At 51.8% G+C, this 18708-nt stretch overlaps 1 protein-coding gene across 9 annotated transcripts in view; it reads right to left on the reverse strand.

Annotated features, from left to right (window-relative positions):
* The window catches only part of LOC125714708 (spectrin alpha chain, non-erythrocytic 1), a 29578-nt gene that overhangs the window by 447 nt on the left and 10423 nt on the right, over nt 1-18708 (reverse strand). The window contains exons 12-55 of one of the 9 annotated variants that reach the window (XM_048985593.1): nt 18604-18681; nt 18214-18369; nt 17654-17858; nt 17267-17448; nt 16887-17130; nt 16579-16701; nt 16144-16361; nt 15932-16024; nt 15680-15814; nt 14432-14580; nt 13604-13663; nt 12720-12918; nt 12156-12260; nt 11998-12030; nt 11850-11885; nt 11147-11194; nt 10652-10743; nt 10340-10484; nt 9999-10180; nt 9801-9900; nt 9235-9432; nt 8810-9060; nt 8365-8527; nt 8094-8108; nt 7032-7163; nt 6542-6679; nt 6335-6439; nt 6020-6228; nt 5784-5904; nt 5562-5683; nt 5326-5458; nt 5135-5233; nt 4881-5040; nt 4713-4789; nt 4413-4622; nt 4022-4318; nt 3807-3919; nt 3571-3588; nt 3031-3093; nt 1852-1906; nt 1493-1689; nt 944-997; nt 671-817; nt 248-395 (exon numbers count right to left, since the gene is read on the reverse strand). In XM_048985593.1, coding sequence (XP_048841550.1) covers nt 248-395; nt 671-817; nt 944-997; nt 1493-1689; nt 1852-1906; nt 3031-3093; nt 3571-3588; nt 3807-3919; nt 4022-4318; nt 4413-4622; nt 4713-4789; nt 4881-5040; nt 5135-5233; nt 5326-5458; nt 5562-5683; nt 5784-5904; nt 6020-6228; nt 6335-6439; nt 6542-6679; nt 7032-7163; nt 8094-8108; nt 8365-8527; nt 8810-9060; nt 9235-9432; nt 9801-9900; nt 9999-10180; nt 10340-10484; nt 10652-10743; nt 11147-11194; nt 11850-11885; nt 11998-12030; nt 12156-12260; nt 12720-12918; nt 13604-13663; nt 14432-14580; nt 15680-15814; nt 15932-16024; nt 16144-16361; nt 16579-16701; nt 16887-17130; nt 17267-17448; nt 17654-17858; nt 18214-18369; nt 18604-18681 — 5808 coding nt within the window. The remainder of the gene's footprint in view (nt 1-247; nt 396-670; nt 818-943; nt 998-1492; nt 1690-1851; nt 1907-3030; nt 3094-3570; nt 3589-3806; nt 3920-4021; nt 4319-4412; nt 4623-4712; nt 4790-4880; nt 5041-5134; nt 5234-5325; nt 5459-5561; nt 5684-5783; nt 5905-6019; nt 6229-6334; nt 6440-6541; nt 6680-7031; nt 7164-8093; nt 8109-8364; nt 8528-8809; nt 9061-9234; nt 9433-9800; nt 9901-9998; nt 10181-10339; nt 10485-10651; nt 10744-11146; nt 11195-11849; nt 11886-11997; nt 12031-12155; nt 12261-12719; nt 12919-13603; nt 13664-14431; nt 14581-15679; nt 15815-15931; nt 16025-16143; nt 16362-16578; nt 16702-16886; nt 17131-17266; nt 17449-17653; nt 17859-18213; nt 18370-18603; nt 18682-18708) is intronic. The other 8 variants (XM_048985654.1, XM_048985611.1, XM_048985602.1 and 5 more) reach the window with 8 other exon arrangements.

The following is an 18708-nucleotide window of genomic DNA, read 5'->3' on the forward strand; positions in this document are numbered from 1 at the left end:
CGGGGACCAAAGGCAAGACGTGTCAATGACTAACCCCCCCAGTGGCAAAGACCAGTGAGATGAGGGGCCACGATTTCACTTTTAGGCAGGTCCAACAAATTCATGTTGATTGTACTCCATTAAAACACACCTCACAAATAACAGCTAGCTAATTTCGCAGATGTAAAGCGATCAATGAAGAATATGCGGAAGCCAGCTGGCATGCGAGAGTCAGCGAGGGGGGGGTGTGGTCTGGGATGCGGCGTACCTGGTACAGTTCCTCCTTGGTCACGTAGGGCTTGTTCTCGGCACTGAGGGCACGGAAGGCACTCTCGATCTCCTCGCTGGACTTGACGTTCTCTGTCTCCCGGCTGATCATGAAGGCCATGTACTCTTGCAGGGACACGTGACCATCCCTGGGGGAAGCAGAGAAAGGATAGAGCAAAGGAAGGAAAAAAAGAGGGGAGAAGATGTGAGGAGGTGTATAACAGGAGAGTTTGAGCTTTCTATAGTGAAAAAGATGCCAATATTACATATGTATATATGTATTAGCTTATGTTTTATTACAGTAAACTATGTGTTATATAAAGTCATTATTATTAGGATAACAGGAAAATCACCTGCTTTAAGTGGATTGTAAAGGTCAGCAAGTTAAAAGACATTAAATGTTGGACACATGGGGGCTTCATACCTGTTGGGGTCGACCGTATCCAGGATGGCCTCGAACTCCGGGTCGGGTTCCCCCTCCTCCACCATGGGCAGGTCGTAGCCCAGGGAGCGCAGGCAGGACTTGAACTCCTGGTGGTTGAGACGACCCGACTTGTCCTTGTCGAAATGCCTGCGGATAGGAAAACGCAGAAGGAGTGGGAGGGGCTTGGTTATCCAGCCATCAGGGAGTGAGGCGGAGTGAGGCGGAGTGCGGCGGAGTGACCGAGCATGCTGATCACCAGGGTGTGCCACTCACTTGAACATCATGCTGAATTCCTTCAGGGCCTCCTCTGTCACACCAGTGGTGTTCCTGCAGGACAAAGGTGTGTGTTAAAGGGGCATGATCCCGGCATCCTCAACATCACAAACGTAACGCTTTTCTGGTAACACTTTACTGGACGGGGCACAAATACTTGGCAATAACTCATGAACAACTCATGAAAAAATATATAGTTGCTACTTGAGATAAAAGATGTGTCATGATTCATTGATGATGAATTAACATGACAAAAGTGTGTAATTCATTACTTCTTCCTTCAGTAATTCACAAAGATTTACAGAATTAACAGATATAGTAAAAGTAACTGCTTGAGAGTGATAAACAAACAAGAGAACAGAATATAACTAATGTTTAATTTGTGGTTAATTAATACATAAGTAATAGCATAATACTACATAATTTGTGCCCTATCATGTAGTGTTACCATTTTTCAGAATGATCTGCATCTAAAAACTTGCGAGGCTGCACCATTTGCATGCATAAACACGCATGTGCACATTTATTGCATGGTCCCGGCCACCACACCTGGCCTGGATCTGCTGCTCCAGGTTGTGCTGCATCCTCATGCCCAGCTGGTCCAGCTGGTCCCACTGCTGCGCCAGCCCCACCGTGCTGTGCTCTGTGTACTTGTTGTCCAGGATCAGGGCCTCCTCCATGGCCGCCCCCAGGTCTTCGATCTTCTTCAGCTGGCTGCGCATGGCCCGGATCTCCTGGTGCTTGCGCTGTGGGCAGAGAGGTTATTGACCCTGTCGATCCCAATGGGCGTTGATGTTTAGCAGTGCTAGCCTGAACACATTTTTAGCATCTTTGCTAAAACTAACAGCAGAAACCTTGAGAGGAGTATTCTTAGGGTCATGTGGCGCCTGTGTCTCAGTATGTCTCACCTTTGTTGCTTCCAGCTGGGATTCCAGGGTCCCCGATTCCTCCACCATGCAGGACCTGAACACAACAGCAGCAGTGAGATGCTGTGATGGGCGGGGCTCACAACCGCCAGCCCTCTGACATCAGTGACCACACCCACTCCAAAGCAAGGCCATAGCGATGCTGCCCCACGACTAGCCGAGTAACAGTTTAGTATCCAAGATGCGGTTAAAGTGGAGAGGTTGTGGTAGCGATGTACACCCAGGTGGCCAGTGTGATTCAAAAAGCACTCAAGTCCCACAAAAATCAAAAAAGAGCTCTGGATTTTTGGAAGCCAAGTGCAGATTAGTCAAACCGACACTGAACTAAGTTTCTACATTACCAGTATATCCATATTAGTAGGCTAATTCTGAAGGGAGATTGTGTTTCATTTTTTACATACATGTAGGGGAGCAAAAGAACCCAAGATGCTTAATTAACTGATTTCTAATTTGATTTTCCTTCACTTTTTAAAAAAAATGATCAACCAGTTTGCCACAAAAATGCTTGAGACTTACCTGTATCATGGAGGTGTAATTATGTAATTAAGAAAATAATGAAGTATGCCCAGATTGCATTTGGCCTCCATTGACTCTGTGTTGCTCATCGCATGCTAAAGAAGCCAACTCATACCATGGTACATGAAGACCAAGCAAGGTTAGGGCCTCTGCAGCCAGGGGTAGAAACTGTACAGTGGAGCGTTAAAACCCTATCAGGCAGTGTTTGTCCGGTTTCATGCATTTAGGCCCAGTCACAGGCTTGTTATCCTTGCAATTTGCTAACTTTTGGGTTTTGAGATTTTTATTATTTTTTTTGCATCTGATGCAGTTTCAACCCCTGATTTTGTGCATCGTAATTTAATTTTAAAATTCCCACACATCATAAACCCTTCCGAGTATGGATGTACACAGGCAGCTTTAGAAATAATATGCAGGTAAGTCCTGGTTTTAAGCTGCAGTGCAGAGACTGTTAGTAGAGGGGGACTCTGCACGCACGCACACGCACACACACACACACACACACACACACACACACACACACAGCCGAACCAAGGGCATGTGAGAAACCCAAAATGCAGATGGGAGAAGGTGGGCAAGGCATGGCAGGGAAGTGGGAGAAGGTGGTTAGAAGGCAAACGGAACCGGAAAAAGGAGGAAAAAAACCTTCCAGAAAGATCATCATCGACTTCGTACTGATAGACATGGATAACCCGCCGATAGGCTATGCTATTTAGAGGAAGGGAAGGGTTGGAATGCATGAGTACCAATGGGAAAAGAGAAAACACAAAAAAAAACAATCTGAAGAGACACACAGGAAGCAAAACTGTTAAACCCATCAAGGTAAGTGATATGAAGACAGGGACGAAATGGCTCCCTCTGCTGGATGGAGGGGGGATTGGTCTAGCCAAATTAGCTACTTAGGCAAAAATTGGGTCAGTTAAAATCTCCACAGGTACCCAACTGTACTGACAATGACTGTCGTAATAATAATGATGACTCATTAGATTTCCAAGGAACTTACATCTCGCTCAGGCAATAGATACAATTAATGGCGATGAATAATAATGGCATTTCCTCAACCCCGGCGGGACAAAAACTGTTTACAAATCATGGTACATGTCCCCCCCCTTCAGCTTTAAAACAACGTCACCACTCATGCACATGACACAGAAACAGCAAAAAAAAAAGAGAAAAGATATTAACCCATCCAGAAGGTACGTCCTGTTTAGAAAAGCGATCCAAGACGCAGGCGGCAGGCAAAGAGGCGGTGCAGGACGGGGGGGGGAGAGAAGAGAAATAACAGTTAAATCAGGTCCAGGTCAGAACTGCCAACGACACACCCCCCCCCACCCCCGTCTCCTCACAGCAAAACACACTTTCAAACACTGGATTTCTCCATCTCCATCTCCGCTGTCATGACCTCCACAGCGCCCCCTTACCTGGTCTCCTGCAGCCACTGGTGGAAGGCGTTGGCGTGCTGCGCAAACTCCTGCCGCAGTTTGTCATTCTCCTCCTGGCGCCGCTGCTCCTTCTGCAGCTCCAGCTCTCGCTCCTGAAGAGGGCGACAGAGTCGGTACATGAGGACAAACCGAAACGGGCTTTAGAAGAAGCCGACCAACAACGGTACCATGTACCTTAGGGCCTGATGACTCACCTTGATGATCTTCTGCAGGTTCCTCCAGGTTTCTTCGAGAGCCTCCATGGTGAACCAGGTGTAGGGGTTGGACATCACCTGGTAGCTCTTGATCTGCTTGTCCAGCTCAGCCAGCTGGTTGAAGTCGGCCTCGGCGGAGCTGAGCGAGGAGCGGAAGGCCTCGTGGGCGTCACGGAGAGCCCGGATCTCCTCCAAAGAGTTACAGCGAACCGGGTCAGTCAGGTCCTCCTCTGCATTTTCGAACCAGCTGTTGAAGGCTGAGGCTTTCTTAGCAAAGGTCAGGAAAAGGTCCTCAACCTAGAAAGGGGATTGGAATGGAAATAAGATCTACAAGGGTTCTCAAGTGGCCCAGGTTTCTGCATGGCTCACCCCGTGTGACATGGGAACCCACCTTCCTGAAGTGCTTCTGGGCCTCCAACAGCTTCTTCTTGCGGTCGGCCGAGTTGGCGAGCAGCTGGTTCCAGCGCTTCATGAGTGCGGCGTGACGGGCCTCGATGGCACGCGACTGCACATGCTTGGCCGCCAACAGCTGGTCCTTGAGCGCTGTGATGTTGGTGATGCCCTCCTGCTGGAAGGCCTGCAGCCCGGCGTCGAACGTTTCCTGTGTGGCGGGGGCCAGACCGCATTTACGTCACGGCTACTCGATCGAAGTCATTCAGTAAGAATACAGACACCCCACGGTCCCCAGTACCTGCTTAGTTAGCAGCGTCTGGACGGAAGAGAGGTCTCTGCCGTAATCGTCGGTCTTCAGGCTGTTCTCTTTCTCGCCTGGGGAGATACAGAGCGTCAGTGTTTCATTTTCTTCTCTGCGCTTGCTGATGTTTCACCTGTCACGGCCTGTCTGCCTGTCGCCACGCACCGATCCAGGACTCCACCACGTCGGCCTTCCAGTTGAACTGCAGGAAGGCAGAGTTCTCATCCAGCTTGGCTTTCCTCTGGGCGGCCGCCCTTTCCAGCTCGGACACTTTGCCACGCAGGGCCTTCATCTTGGCACTGATGTTGTCCACATGATGGTTATTCTATCAGGGAATGGGGGGGGACGGCATGTCACGTAACGTGTAAAGTATGCTTTTCATCCTCAGAGTGACACTGCACCCCGGACAGGGCACCCACCTTGCTGATGAGCTCGTCTCCGTTGGAGCACACGTCGCTCACCCTGTCCCTGTGCACGGTGAAGTCCGTTTCAAATGCCTCATGTTTCTTCAGCAAGCCCTGTGAAAGCCGGTGGTATAGATGGGCTGTCAGTTCAGAAACCAGGAATCCTACCAAGAAGCCGAGGCCCAGGGAAAGCCGACACCGCCCACCTGCACAGCGGCCAAAGTGTCTCCATAATCTTCACTCCCCACCAGGTTCAGCTTCTCATTGATCCAGGCCTCTTCCTCCTCCACGTTGGCCACAAACTGCTGATACTCCAGCGACTCCTCTAACCTCTGTCCTCTGGTGCATGGAGGTGGACATGGACGAGGTTAGGTCATATGAGAGGGGTCATCCTTGAGCCTGAGGTTCCTCTGATCGATCGGGCGGCGTCTGGTTGACTCACCGAGCAGCTGCCAGGTCCTTCAGCTCCTTCCAGTGTTCCACAAACTGAGCCAGCCTCTGCTGGATCTCCTCCTGGCCGATGGTGTTGTCGTCCGAAAGCTTCTTACCAGTGTCAAGCACAGACTGGAGCAGAGGGAAAAGGCAGAAGATGCATGTTGCCATGGAATCCGCTGTGTAGAACTTGGAAGTATTACCCAAAATGCCCTGCACTCCTAGCTCGTACCTGTATGGCTGGCTCATGGGCACCCAGCTCTGCCTCAAGCCTCTTGTGTTTCTTCCTCAGGTTCTGCACACCTGTCAGATCACGGCCATAGTCTTCAGAGCTTACCAGTAGCTTCTTCTCCCTGGGAGGCCAAGTAGGGATGGGAAGTATTAGTCTCATGCGCTTCTTTGGTCTTTAAGATATGCGGCCCTTGCCCTCATAAGCCCCATTCTCTACAAATCCGGTCCTCAACCTACTTGATCCAGGATTCCTCATCGTCCAGGTCCCTGAAGAACTGGTGCAGCCGGTGCGACTCATTCAGCTTGGCACGGCGGCCAGCGGCCATGCTCTTGATCTTGCCGAAGCGTCCGTTGACCGCGTCACGCTTGTCCTTCACCTGGGAGGTGTCGAACGCGTTGCTGGCCATCAGACTGTCAGCCTGACCATTCAGGTCCTTCAGGCGGTCCTGTGGAGGTGCGGGAGGTTAGGGGGGAGGGTCATATAGCATGTGATTAAAATTTGGGTGACTGTGTGGGCCATAGAGATCAGAATGAGTCACAAGAATCGCAAACCTCGTGGGCAGAGATGTCAGCCTCCAGAAGCTGGTGTTTCTTCAGCAGGTTGTTGACAGAGGCCAAGTCCTTCCCATAATCCTCAGAGGCAAGCAGAGCCTCCACCTGGAATGGATAGCGGGGTCAGAGTGCCACTTCGTTAAACCCTCTATGACTGAGGGCGCCTCAAGGGGACAATGGGTGACAAAGGGTCCTTCTCATGGTTACCTCAGAGAGCCAGAAGTCAAAGTCCTTGATGCCTGTGTTGAAGTTCTGCTGCTTGTTGGCCTCCTTCAGCTTCTGGCTCTTCTCCGCAGACTTATTCACCAGGAACTGCCACTGGTCATCCAGGGCACTGAGCCTCACCTGACGGGACATGGGGGACAAGATGTCAACTTATTCCACTGAAGGATCTATTCTACTCTACTTTGCCGTGATTCTGTAGACAGCACCTGATGCAGGATTGCGAAGTTCTTTACCATTACGCCTCACACGTTATCCTTTGCAGCCGTGCTCCCCAATCTGCTCCTTAGGGACCCCCAGGTTTTTGCACCCTCCCAGAGAGTCTACATTTTTGCTCCCTCCTAGCTCTCTGGGAGGGAGCAAAAACATGGACTATCTCTGGGTCCCTGAGGACCGGACTGGGAAACACTGCTTTACAGCATCATCATCATCATCATCATCATCATCACATCCACACTACGCCATCTGCCATTACCTTGACGGCGTCCTCGCTCCCTGCACAGGCCCCCCTCTGGATGAGTGAGTTGCCCATGTCAATCACCCCACGGATGCGGTCGGCGTTGGCGTGCAGCTCCGCCTCGAAGGCCTGGTGCTTCTGGTGTTTGCTCTGCACGAGAGAAACTGTTCAGAACATTGTCTAGGAGACTGGATAACCAGCATCAGGGTGTCGAGGATCACAGGTGCCTGTGTTTTGAGCTTGTGGGTCTGCGTGCGAGTGTGTAGTGTGTAGGGTCAACTCCAATCGTCTTGCTGAATTTGTTAATGTACTGACCACAGGTCAGTGTGAGTATGACTGGAAAGTCAGCTGGACAGCAAGACGGACTGGGGACTTGTGCAGGGATATATGCAGGACAGAATCAGGATGATCACAACGTTCACTAATGGAGGCAATAAAAAAAAAAAAAAAAAACACATCACCAAGATGCAGAGATCGGGGGAAAAAAATCACCGCATGAAAAAGACGTGACAAAATCCCACCAATCTAGCCCTAACCCCACCGAGGGAACTGACAAGAGAGGAGCTTAGGCTCTGTGGTGGAGTGGATGTGGCCTTAATCACACCCGAGCAACCGAAGCAGATTTGTTGGAGAGCTGAGTGCAGAAATGACCAAGAAGGGAGAGGACAACACCGATAAACCAATAAACAAACAGCCATTTTAACAGACTGCTCCTGGATAATATTAGTAAACCAACATGAAAAAGCACCAGAGAAAATGAACCACAGGTCTGCAATGTGAACGAAAGTCTCAAATAAAAGCATCGAGATGTTTCAACGAAACAAACACAAAGCTACTCCCAGCTACGTAAACAAAACTTGCTACTGAACACGGAAAAATAACGCAACTGAGTCTGGGTGACTTTGCAAAGTAAAAGTAATCCGCCGATGAAGGACAAGACAGACGCCACCACTTGTGTAAGTACCAGTGAACAGAGGAGACACACACAGGGGTAAATCTGTCTTTCTACAGGCAGGGCGGCGACACAGAGGCAGCATGGAGCCCTACACATGTTAGTCAGTGTTGAAATTCTACACTTACCAGCAGTTTGGACAGCTAGAGAGAGACAGTGGAAATAAAACCAGATTTAGTCTGAATTCCATAAAAACAGGCCCTGGAAAGTGTCATAATGCACTGATTAATTATAGAAAAATTGTTAAAGGAAAAAGGCTACATTGACTTTCAAAAGTTAGTGGAACGAAATATTAAAATTCAGTACATTTTTTTGTAGTCCTTGACGGATCAGTTTATGGTTGAATAAAAGTGAAGGGGGGCTGGAATCTCTGCGAATGGAGTGTGGGGTAATTCGTACCTGGATGTTGGTGGGATCTTTGTAGGACTCGTCGGTGGCGGTCTGCAGCTTCTCGCTGATCCAGGCCTCGATCTCATCCACGTCGCGGCTGAACTGCTGCAGGGTCTGCGACTCGCCCAGCTTGGAGCGCTTTTCAATCATCTTGGCCTTCAGCCGGCGCCACCTACAGGACGGAAGACCCAGTGCGGTTAGTATGATGCAACGGTTTGGACTAACGTCTAAACGCTTGTAGGTCCTACAGCCATGGATGGTCCCTACTGTTGTACCAGGAAAATATCCTTTAAAGCTTAAACTGAAATCAGAAAACGGTTACAGCTGAAGTTAAGTAGTCAGTAGGCATCTCCCACTACTTCAACATCCTTCAGGTCAAATCATCTGCTGCATTAGATGCAAACATCTGATATAAACTTAGCTGATGTGCAAACAGCAGGTTTCGGTCACCCACCTGTCCAGGACCTCATTCCGCCGAGCCGATATCTCTGGCTTGGAGTAGTGGTCGGCCCCAATGAGCTGGTCAGCGAACGACTGCAAGGCTGCGATCTTCTCCTCCTGCACGTTGATGGCCTTGTCGAAGTCCTCGTGCTTCTTGATGAGCGCCTCCACGCTGTCCAGGGAGTCGCCTTTGTCGTCGCCGGCCAGGAAGGCCTCGCGGGCCGCCATCCAGTTCTCAGCCTGCTCGCAGTCGCGGTTGAACAACTGCGGGGTACGTAACATGCTTAGAGAGACCTCCGTCTGTGCAGGCAAACGCCGAAACACTGTGATCCATCAGCCTTGGAGCATACAGCTGCTGGCATTGACTGGACTGGCAGGAACGTAAATGGCAGGATTTGACATGAGCTTCTGAAGACCAGAAGGCCCAGCCGGCCTCACCTGCAGCTCCAGGCACTGGTCCAGCATCATGCGCCTCTGCACCCAGGCCTTCTCCAGGTCGGCCCGCTCGCGGTCCAGCGCCTCCAGTTTCTCCTGGATCTCAGGGCTGGCATAGTGGCCGCGAGCCAGCAGCTGCTGGCCGAACTGTTCAAAGGCTTGGAAGGTTCCGGCGCGGGCGTCAATCTCTGTGCGGTGCTCCTGGGGTTCAACCAAACATACATCACCCAAACTGGTCAGAGGTGACTTTCAGTCCATTTATCATCACTGCTGCTATTTTTGATCCTTTAAGCCAAGACTTATTTTCGATTCACGTAATAAACATCTGACTAGACTAGTACAGTTAAGGTCATAGAAGCACAACAGAAGAGCCGCTCGTCAGATTTGAGCCTATAAGCATTCTGGACAGAAAGGCACATTCTAATTTTCTATGGCATTAATAAGCAAGAAGAATATATCCTGTGAACTGGAGAAACGTCTGTGGAAGCAAAGTTCCTGGTGATTCCTTCATGGGAGCGTGGTGGTGGTCGTGTGGGGGGGGAGGGGGGGGGTTATTAAGGCTTCCGCACCTGGTGCCTCTCCAGCAGAGCCTCTGCTCCTGTCACGTCCTTGGCTAGCTCATCCGACGACACCAGCCCCCGAATCCCATTGATCCAGGACATCAGGTCCCTACGGTGGTGGGCCAGTTGGGGGGAGGTTATTACAGAACGCCACTGCCATGCAGATCAGAGCCCCCCCCCCTCCCCAGCTCCGCTAACCCCCACAACCTGAAATCGCTGAGGAAGCGCTGCAGGTCGTGGGAGCTGCCCAGTTTGGCCTTGCGCTGGTCGGCTCGGCCCACCAGGCTGCTCCAGGCCGCGTTCAGCTCTGTGCACTTCTCCTGGATGTCATCCACCGCCTCCGGGTGTGACTGGATCAGCCGCTCCGCCATCTCGCCCAGGGAGTTCACCTGTACGCCAGGGCACACGGTCAGGCCTCACCGGTCACTCCGATCCGCGGCGGCTGAAGCACACGTTTTCACGCTGACGTTCTTGTACACGGTGTGCGGTGGGAACTCCAGCTTGGGTAGGGGCTCCGAGTTGCGTCTGGGGAAGGTCGGCACGCTCACCTTGTCTCCCAGAGCGGCCAGGTCTCTCTCAAAGCCCTCATGTTTGCGCTGCAGCGCCTGCACGCTGGCCAGATCGTGGCCATAATTGTCAGTGTTCAGGGCCTGGTTCTTCTCCTCGATCCACTCCTTGGTCTCGTCGGCATCCCTGCAGGTACACAGGGAGGCAGAAGGTGTGGCCTTGCCTGCTAACAGGCCTGCCGGCTGTGGTCCTGTGAACGGCCCTCCTCACGTCCAAGAGGAGCGCGTGTACATGCGCACGTTTGCTTTCTGATGAACGGGGAAGGACGGATGGATGGATGGATGGGGGCCTACCTGTGGAACCTCTGCACCTCGTGAGCGCTGCCTAGAACGTTGCTCCTCTCCTCAGCCAACTTCTGCAACGACCTCCAGCGCTCGTTCAGTTCCTGCGGCGCATAAACAGAGGCATTACTGAGGCAGCCTCTCCCTGCCTGTGATCACGAGTGGGAGTTTGGCGACTCGGCACTACAGTCTAGGAAAATAAATAAGGTCACACCACAAGCAGATACATGGTCCATAGCCAAATGTCACATGACATAAAACAGAAGGCGACACTGTGGAATGCCATGGTCTGGGTAGGGGGGGCAAGGGAGGCGGGGGGGGGGATTGGAACATGGGGACTCCGTGGAATGCCATGGCAATGATGGGATGATGGAACGAACCCAGGACGACAGTGAGAGGAAGATGGGCAGGGGATCGGTTAGGGATGGCCTACTGTCCATTATGGGATTGATGAAGCAGGTGGAAGGAGCACACACAGAAAGGCTGGGGGGGGGGGGGCACTCTTACCTTGATGGTGTTAAAACTAGCCACCGTTTGTACAGTCAAACGCATAGACTGGATCAAAATAAGATGAGAGCAGAAAGAAGGGGAAAAAAAACAAAATCACACCAGTCATAAGGTGTCGCCGCGTTAGTCAGGAACTCAGTGAAAGTCTTAAAAATACCCCAGTGAAGATAGAGAATGAGCAAGACCACCGATCAATCAGAGCCCCCCACCGACCAATCAGAACCCCCAAGTTCTATTAACTATGCAGTGATGCTTAACAAAAACCAAACAAAACGTTCTGGCAAATTCTCCTCTGGAATATTATTTAAAAAATTAAGGAAGGACTTAGAGACAAACAGAGGGACTTGCGAATTGATGGTCTGTACCAATGGTCATAGATTTGATTTATTTTTTATTTTTTTTGATACAATCTAAAGGACAGGATTTTTGCTTCTTTGCCCGATCTTTGTGACAGTATCCCGGCCAGCCCTAGCCTGTGTCACATACAGGAGCACCGAGCCGCATACAGACTGACTGACTCTTTGCTTTTACATCATAGAACAACATAGAACAAGCGCAGGACCTAAAGCACATGATTACGAGAGCATTTCTTGCTTAACCTTCATGTTAGTGTTGCTTCATGTGTTTAAAAGAGCCACTTCACTGAGCTGATCAGAACTTTGCCTCTCAGGAAGATAATTTCTAGGTAATAGATTTGCCCTACCTTCCATGGGGAGACATTTTTGGAATCAGGGTGATCCTGCAAAAAAGGGAGGATTATCACTGAGAGCCTGTACCATGAGTTGGAGTAACTTAAGCCACTGTCACAATGCTGTAAACACCAGATAAGCATGATATATAACAAAGCTCACCTTTCCAGGAGCTGCACCTAACATCTCCTGTTGCTGTGTGAGAGAGAAAGATCAGGACACATGTTAAAACAAGATATCTTCTGGCCCCATTTAATAAGGAACCCCCCCCCTTATTTTGGCAGTTGGACTGCTCCAGGCTCCTCCCCTTCCACCCTCACCTGCGCCTGCAGGACGGGCGCCTCCTCGGCCATCAGCCCCTCGGCCTCCAGCTCCGACGCCACGTTGTTGATGTCGCGGAGGCGTGACTCATTGGCCTTCAGGTCCTACCAGGAAAAAGTCATGGAGTGCAGGAGGTCAGAGATGCGGCTCGGGGGTTTATCGCGCCTTGAGGACACTGCGCATCTTCGGCATCCAACCACGTGTGGGTTGGAAGAGAAATCAGCAGCACGTCACCCAGTGCAATGCCGTGGAAGACCTATACATTTCGATTTTTTAATCTAATTTTAGTACTCCCTTCAGACCAATGCAACCAGAACAGTGGGATCTGCATTCACATGTATTACAGTTCCTGTAACATCCAACATCATCGTACTACTTACTGTGCCATCTAGAAAAGGAATTAGCGTTTGCCTGTATCGTAAGCCCACAGTTAAGCTCTATACGCCATGGAACCAGACTAACTTTTTTTAACCCAGCCATCAGTAATGTTGCTGGTCAGCTGGGTTTGCTAATAGTAACGTTAGACATCAGTACGAGCATCTTTTCAACGTAACACCACCTACCTTCTGGAAGTCATCAAACTTCTTCTGCAGCACCTCCACCTGCTCCAGGTCGGAGGCCACCTCCTCGCTGGTGAGAGCGCTCTCCTTCTCGCTGATCCACTGCTGCAGCTCGCTGGCCTCACGGAACACCATGAACTTCTTGCAGCTCTTCTCCAGCATGTTCTTGCGCTTCTCGCCCAGCTCCAGCAGGTCGCCATACCTGTTGGGAGTGGAAGGGATCAAGTTAGTCTCCAGTGCCTCTGACTGCGCCTACTGAAACAGACCAGCAGGGGGCGACCTTAGTTTCATGGCTTTCAGCTACATTATGGATGGGATGGCCGGAGATGAAATCAAGCCAACACAAATGAGCCAGACAGGGGGCCCCCAACGCAGACCTTCCCACAGTCCACAATGAGCACATTCACAGCACATCTACACGACAGAATGGCAGAAATCCCACTGGACTCCGAGCTTCTAGATCTTGGGCAAAACTGCCAAACTCACAATCCGCGGGACAGGAGCAACCCAAACACAGACAGTCACGCTTCTGCCGCACGTTTAACACTCTCACACACATGCACACCCTGGATGATGACACCAATGACAGATGGAAAGTGTCTTATTAGGGAGGGTTTTTGCAAGTACTGACAACAACGTCAGCCATTCATTATCGCGGCAATTCTCCTTGCCTCCCCCCTTCCTAAACAAATCATTGTCGTCATGAATTGCTAAAGGGCTGATGCAAAACAAAATTCAGGGTGGGGGGTTGGGACACAGAGAGACACCACAGTAGGTATAAGAGAAGACAAAATGACTTCAGAGGAACTTGAAACAAAAAACAAACGGCTAGGGTGCGGGTGGCATTGATGGTGACGTGGTTCGGTGGCCTGGGTCGCGCTACTCACAATTCCTCCACGTGCTTCATGCGCACAGAGACGCTGTAGGCCTCCTTGGTGACCAAGGACCTGCGCAGACAACGCAGGCGCATGCAGACATTAGAGGTTAAGGAGAGGGCGAGTGAGAGAAAGGGGGGGGCGGGGGGGGGGGGGGGGGGGCGGGGGTTCGACTGGGTGAGCAAGAGGCACAGAATTAGCCGAAAAAGGGAAAGATGGCAACATCCACAGGTCGGTGGGACCAGGTGAAGCGGAGAGACGCAGACTTCCCAGTATGCATCACTGGGAAGACTGGGCCAGATCCTGAGGGGAATGTGAACCCAGAAACCCGGGGGGAGTGGGGGGTGGGGGGGAGAGATCCGCCAAAGAACCAAGAGTCCCGGGACAGAGTAAACAATGGCTCTGGATTTCAAAAGCCATTTAATGGCGCCCTGAGAATAAAGGTATTAATCAGTGAAACTAGGTATCGTACCGTTCGCTATGTGGGGCTGATTTTATTCAAATCAATGTACGGCTAAGCAATTCTGTGTGAATATAATCTGTGTCAACCTACGAGAAAAGCTTCAGGACTTAAATATATACACACACACAGACAAATTCGTATTCATATCTTTGTGGGGACCGTTCATTCATTTCTACGGGAAAAACCCTAATCCCAACAATGACAACCTTAACCCCTACCCAGCCCTAACATTAACCATAATTAATCAAACACAATATAAGACTTCTGGCTATTTCAGTTTTTTGAATGCAATCACAGAATTAAATTTCCCCTTATGGGGACAGAAAAAATGGTCCTAACAATGTCGAAATAACACAGGTGACCCTCCTGCTCCTTACTGGTTCTCGATCTGCTCCTGCCGCGCTGCGATGCTGCTCTGCTCGTCCAGGAGATTTTCGCGGGACGAGGACTGCGTGGGGTCCAGCTTCTTCACGTAGGCGGCCGGCACGAAGCCCTGCCGGTCGTTCACTTCCACCTTCCACCAGTCCTGCAGCGAGAGGCGTGAGCAGACGTCAGGCTGGGGTGTGCCATTTAACGATTCGTTTGTGAACAATGAGAATACCTCCACGACCTGCCTTTACAGCGAGACCGTTGCAGCTGCAGTTCCATGGCTCACACATCTCATTTCGTCAGCCGAATCCGTTTTGACCGATAAACCAGTAATAGCCGACAGTCAATAGTGTCTTGGATTTCTTGCTCTCTCTCTCCATTTCGCTCCCTCGTCCAAACATGCAACACATTCCCCGATTTGCAACGTAGCGGCTTGGACGGCACAGAGGAGTTTGACGTCGGTAACGTGGAACTTGCTTGAATTTTCCAAGACCAACACAGATAAGGTTTGCATGCTGGACAGCAACATAACAAACCTCATTAACAGCTGTAAGGGTATGCAGACAGTCAGCTAGTATAACCTATGTGACTCAGCTGCTACAACCATGCAGTAACTTGCAAAAATAGCAAAATGAAAAAGAATCGCGATCCTGCCGGGGAAAAAAAATCATGATATATTTTTGCCATATCACCCACCCCTGCATCAGGCCACAGCTGAGGATTGTGGGAATCTACCCCCGCACACCCTACACCACGAGACACTTTTTAACAAACTTCACTGACACGTCCCTTTAAGATTATTCACCGAGCTGCAAGGATTCATGAAACCAACTCAATCGCGTCTGTCTGGTGTGACGCCTCACTCCCGCCAACATGCTTTGTTCCACATTTAGCACTTTATGAAGCATTCTGGGTTACCGAAGATGAACCAGCCATTTTGGCTCCGTCCCGTGACAAACCGGCACGAACGCCAGTCTGGCTTGGGGCCCTGTTTCCATAACCTAACCCACTGGCAGGTGGTGTGCAGCTCTGAGGGATAGAGCTCTGTGCCTGTGATCAGAAGGTTGCTGGTTCAAATCCAGTCCACGGAACAATGAATAGGCTAATGATTGTTGGGCCCTTGAGAAAGCCCTTAACGCCCCCCCCCAAATGCTCCATGGGTGCTGGATTCAGTTTTTCGTACTGACGCCCCACCGTATAAACTCCCCACCCCTTTAAGAGAAGGTGACGGTGCCGGTGCTGATGGTAAGGTATACCTTGTTGGTGCTGTTGAGCAGAGTGAGGACGTCGCCCTTCTTCATGGTGACCTCGCGGGGGCTCTTCTCCTGGTAGTCGTAGAGGGCCAGCACCAGCTCCTTGCCTGTCTCATCATCTGTGGGGGCCACTTGTTGCTGGAAAGGAGCATGTAGGTGGCGCCCTCAGAACCAGTACAAGGGGTCCATTCTGTCTCCCGGGCCTGGACCTTTAAACAGCAACCCCTCCTGCCCCGTTCCCCCCCCAGGACCCACCCTGCAAGCCTGGGCCTGCTCCTTCAGGGACTCAATGCTGCTGCCGTAGGCACTCAGGTCAGACATCAGGGCCTCGTGTTTTTTCAACAGCGCCTGCAGGGGGCGAGAGAGAGAGCGTCAATTAAAAAACGACAATAAATAGCAGAACCCGTTGGTCTTCCCCGGTCAGGAGGAAGGCCTGTAAGAGGCGACAGTAACTTCATGGTGCCCACCTCGGCAGAGTCCTCGTCCTTGCCGTAGTCAGTGCTCCCCACGATGGGCTCCTTCTCCCGCATCCATGACTCAGCTTCGTTGGCGTCGGCAAAGTACTGCTGGGCCTGCAGCGAGTCCTCCAGGTCCTGACGTCGCTGGGACGCCTTCCCCTTCAGCACCTCCCACTTCCCGCTCAACTCCGCCAGCTTGGCCTTCACCTCGTCCCCGGCAAAGTGACCTGGAGCCGAGAGCCGGCCGGGGTACGCGTCAATCCTGTAGGACTATTGGGCTACCCAGCCTGGGATTCTATCTCCATAACCGCAATACAGCCCCCTACAGCTGGGTAATCAGCCTACAGAATGGGACTCCTGTAGCATCATACATGTAGTGACAAGGAAAGCTCTAATCGGAATGGAAAGGAGTTTAATCTGGACGGGCGGGTTACAGGAACATACCCTCTTCCACCATGGCCTGGCCCTTCTGAGAGACGGCCTTGATCCGAGGCTCGTGGCCTGCGATCTCAGCCTGTAGTGCCTGGTGCTTCTTCAGAAGGTTCTGCACACCAATCAAGTCCTTCCCTAGAAGTACAGAGGAAAAAAGAATCAATTAATATTAGCCGAAATGAGAAGATCACGGTTTGGAAGCCACAGTCGACCGGGTTATCATTTCAACCCTGGCTGATCTGCTGGTTTCCAAAGGCAGATATCGACAGTGTGGAATGATCCCATGGCAAATCCAATGACACTCGGCAAGAAACACTGACCCCTGTTGGTGGAGGCGGCAATGGGCTCCTTCTCACGGATCCAGGTCTCCTCATCCTCCACGTCGCGAAAGAGCTGCTGCAGGCGTAGGGAGTCGGCCAGCTTCTGCTTGCGTGCGGCCATGGGCTCCTTCAGCGCCTCGTATCGGACCACCAGCGCCTCCTGCTTCCGCTTGATGGTGTCGGCGTCGAAGTGGCCCGCCTCCTGGAACTGCCGGGCCTGGATGGTGATGCCGTCTATGCGGTCCTGACCCAGAAGAGAGGCAGCGTTTAAAGAACGGCACCGCACAGAGAATGGTGTGCCTGCTCGCACATCTTCACGGTGTCATTTGGACCACAAACACCCAGAACCCTCCCGTCCGGCCCGCCGGGATGCGGAGCACCTGGTGGGCGGCCACGTCGGCTTCCAGCAGGGCGTGCTTCTTCTGCAGGTTCTGCACGCCCGTCAGGTCCTTGCCGTAGTCGTCGGAGGCCAGGTGGCCCTCCACCTCGTATAGCCACAGCTCGATGTCCTCCACGTTGCGGTTGAACTGCTGCTGCTGGTTGGCCTCACGCAGCTTGATGCCTGAGTGGGTCGGGGGCAGGGAAATGGGCACTTGTACCACATGGGCTCCTTGCCAGGTAGAACTTGCAAGGCTGTAGCTTATCCTACTCATACTGCACCAAAGAGGTTCAGGTAACCTTGAATGAAGGTCCAACAGCAATCCCCCCCCCCCGTGATATTCGGCTCCCAGTCACGACTGCAAAGGCCCGTCTGAAGAGAAGCCCACCTTTCAGCTCGGTAGCTTCCAGCAGCCGCTTCCACATGGCGCTGACCTCGCCCATGCGGGCCGACACCTCGTCCAAGGCGTAGTGCCGGGCGTCCAGCAACTCCTGGCCGGACTTGTGCAGGGCGTCCACGCGGCTCTGATTGGCCGAGAGCTCCGCCTCGAAGGCCTGGTGCTTCTGCACTTTGCCCTGCAGGTTTGAGGGGTCCTGGGGTGTGCATGGGACACAAAGCACCCGAATTACATTAATTATGTACACACATATTTATTCATTCAGTAAGAGAATTTATGCAAGTCTGTGTCCTGAAGGATGGCAGCACCAAGACCTTCCCAAGTGCATCAGTATTTATGTAATATATCAGGACGCTATCAGCCTGTTTGCCACTGTGACCCATTTCTTCTCTTCTTTCTTTGTCCACATCATGTGCATCTACTCGCCGCTCCACACAGAACCAGCCTCACTCATCCCTTTAAATGTCCTGTCAGCTGTCACAGCACCCTGACGGAAGGCCTGCTCCCATCAGCCTCCAGGAGGACGGCCTGCTTCGCCAGGCAGCACTTGCCTTGTAGGCCTCGTCCGTGGCGGTCTTCATCTTCTCATTGATCCAGCTCTTCAGCTCGTCTGAATCGCGGAAGAACTGCTGCAGGTGGAATGAGTCCTCCAGGGCGGCCCGGCGGGACTGAGCGCGCTCGTGCAGGGCGTTACGTCGGCTCAGCAGCTGCGGGGAGGGGGGGCACACGGGCCGCGTCAGACAGCACACTTCCCCTTTACATCAGCTTGGCCATTAGTCTCGACTAGGGTTTCCCAACCCAGTGCACAGGGACCCACTGACAGTCCACGTTTTCGCTCCCTCCCAGCTCCGAGCAATGAAGTGGACTGTCTGCGGGTCGCCAAGGGCCAGATTGGAGACCACTAGTCTAGAACATTCTGCCTGATGACCCCCAGCACTCACCGCATCCCTGCGGGTGGCCACGTCCTCCTTGGCGTAGTGGTTGTTCTGGATCAGCTTGGTAGCAAACTCATCCAAGGCCTGAACATTTCACAGACAAAAAAACAC

The sequence above is a fragment of the Brienomyrus brachyistius genome, chromosome 2, assembly GCF_023856365.1.
Source record: "Brienomyrus brachyistius isolate T26 chromosome 2, BBRACH_0.4, whole genome shotgun sequence".
Classification (NCBI taxonomy): domain Eukaryota; kingdom Metazoa; phylum Chordata; class Actinopteri; order Osteoglossiformes; family Mormyridae; genus Brienomyrus; species Brienomyrus brachyistius.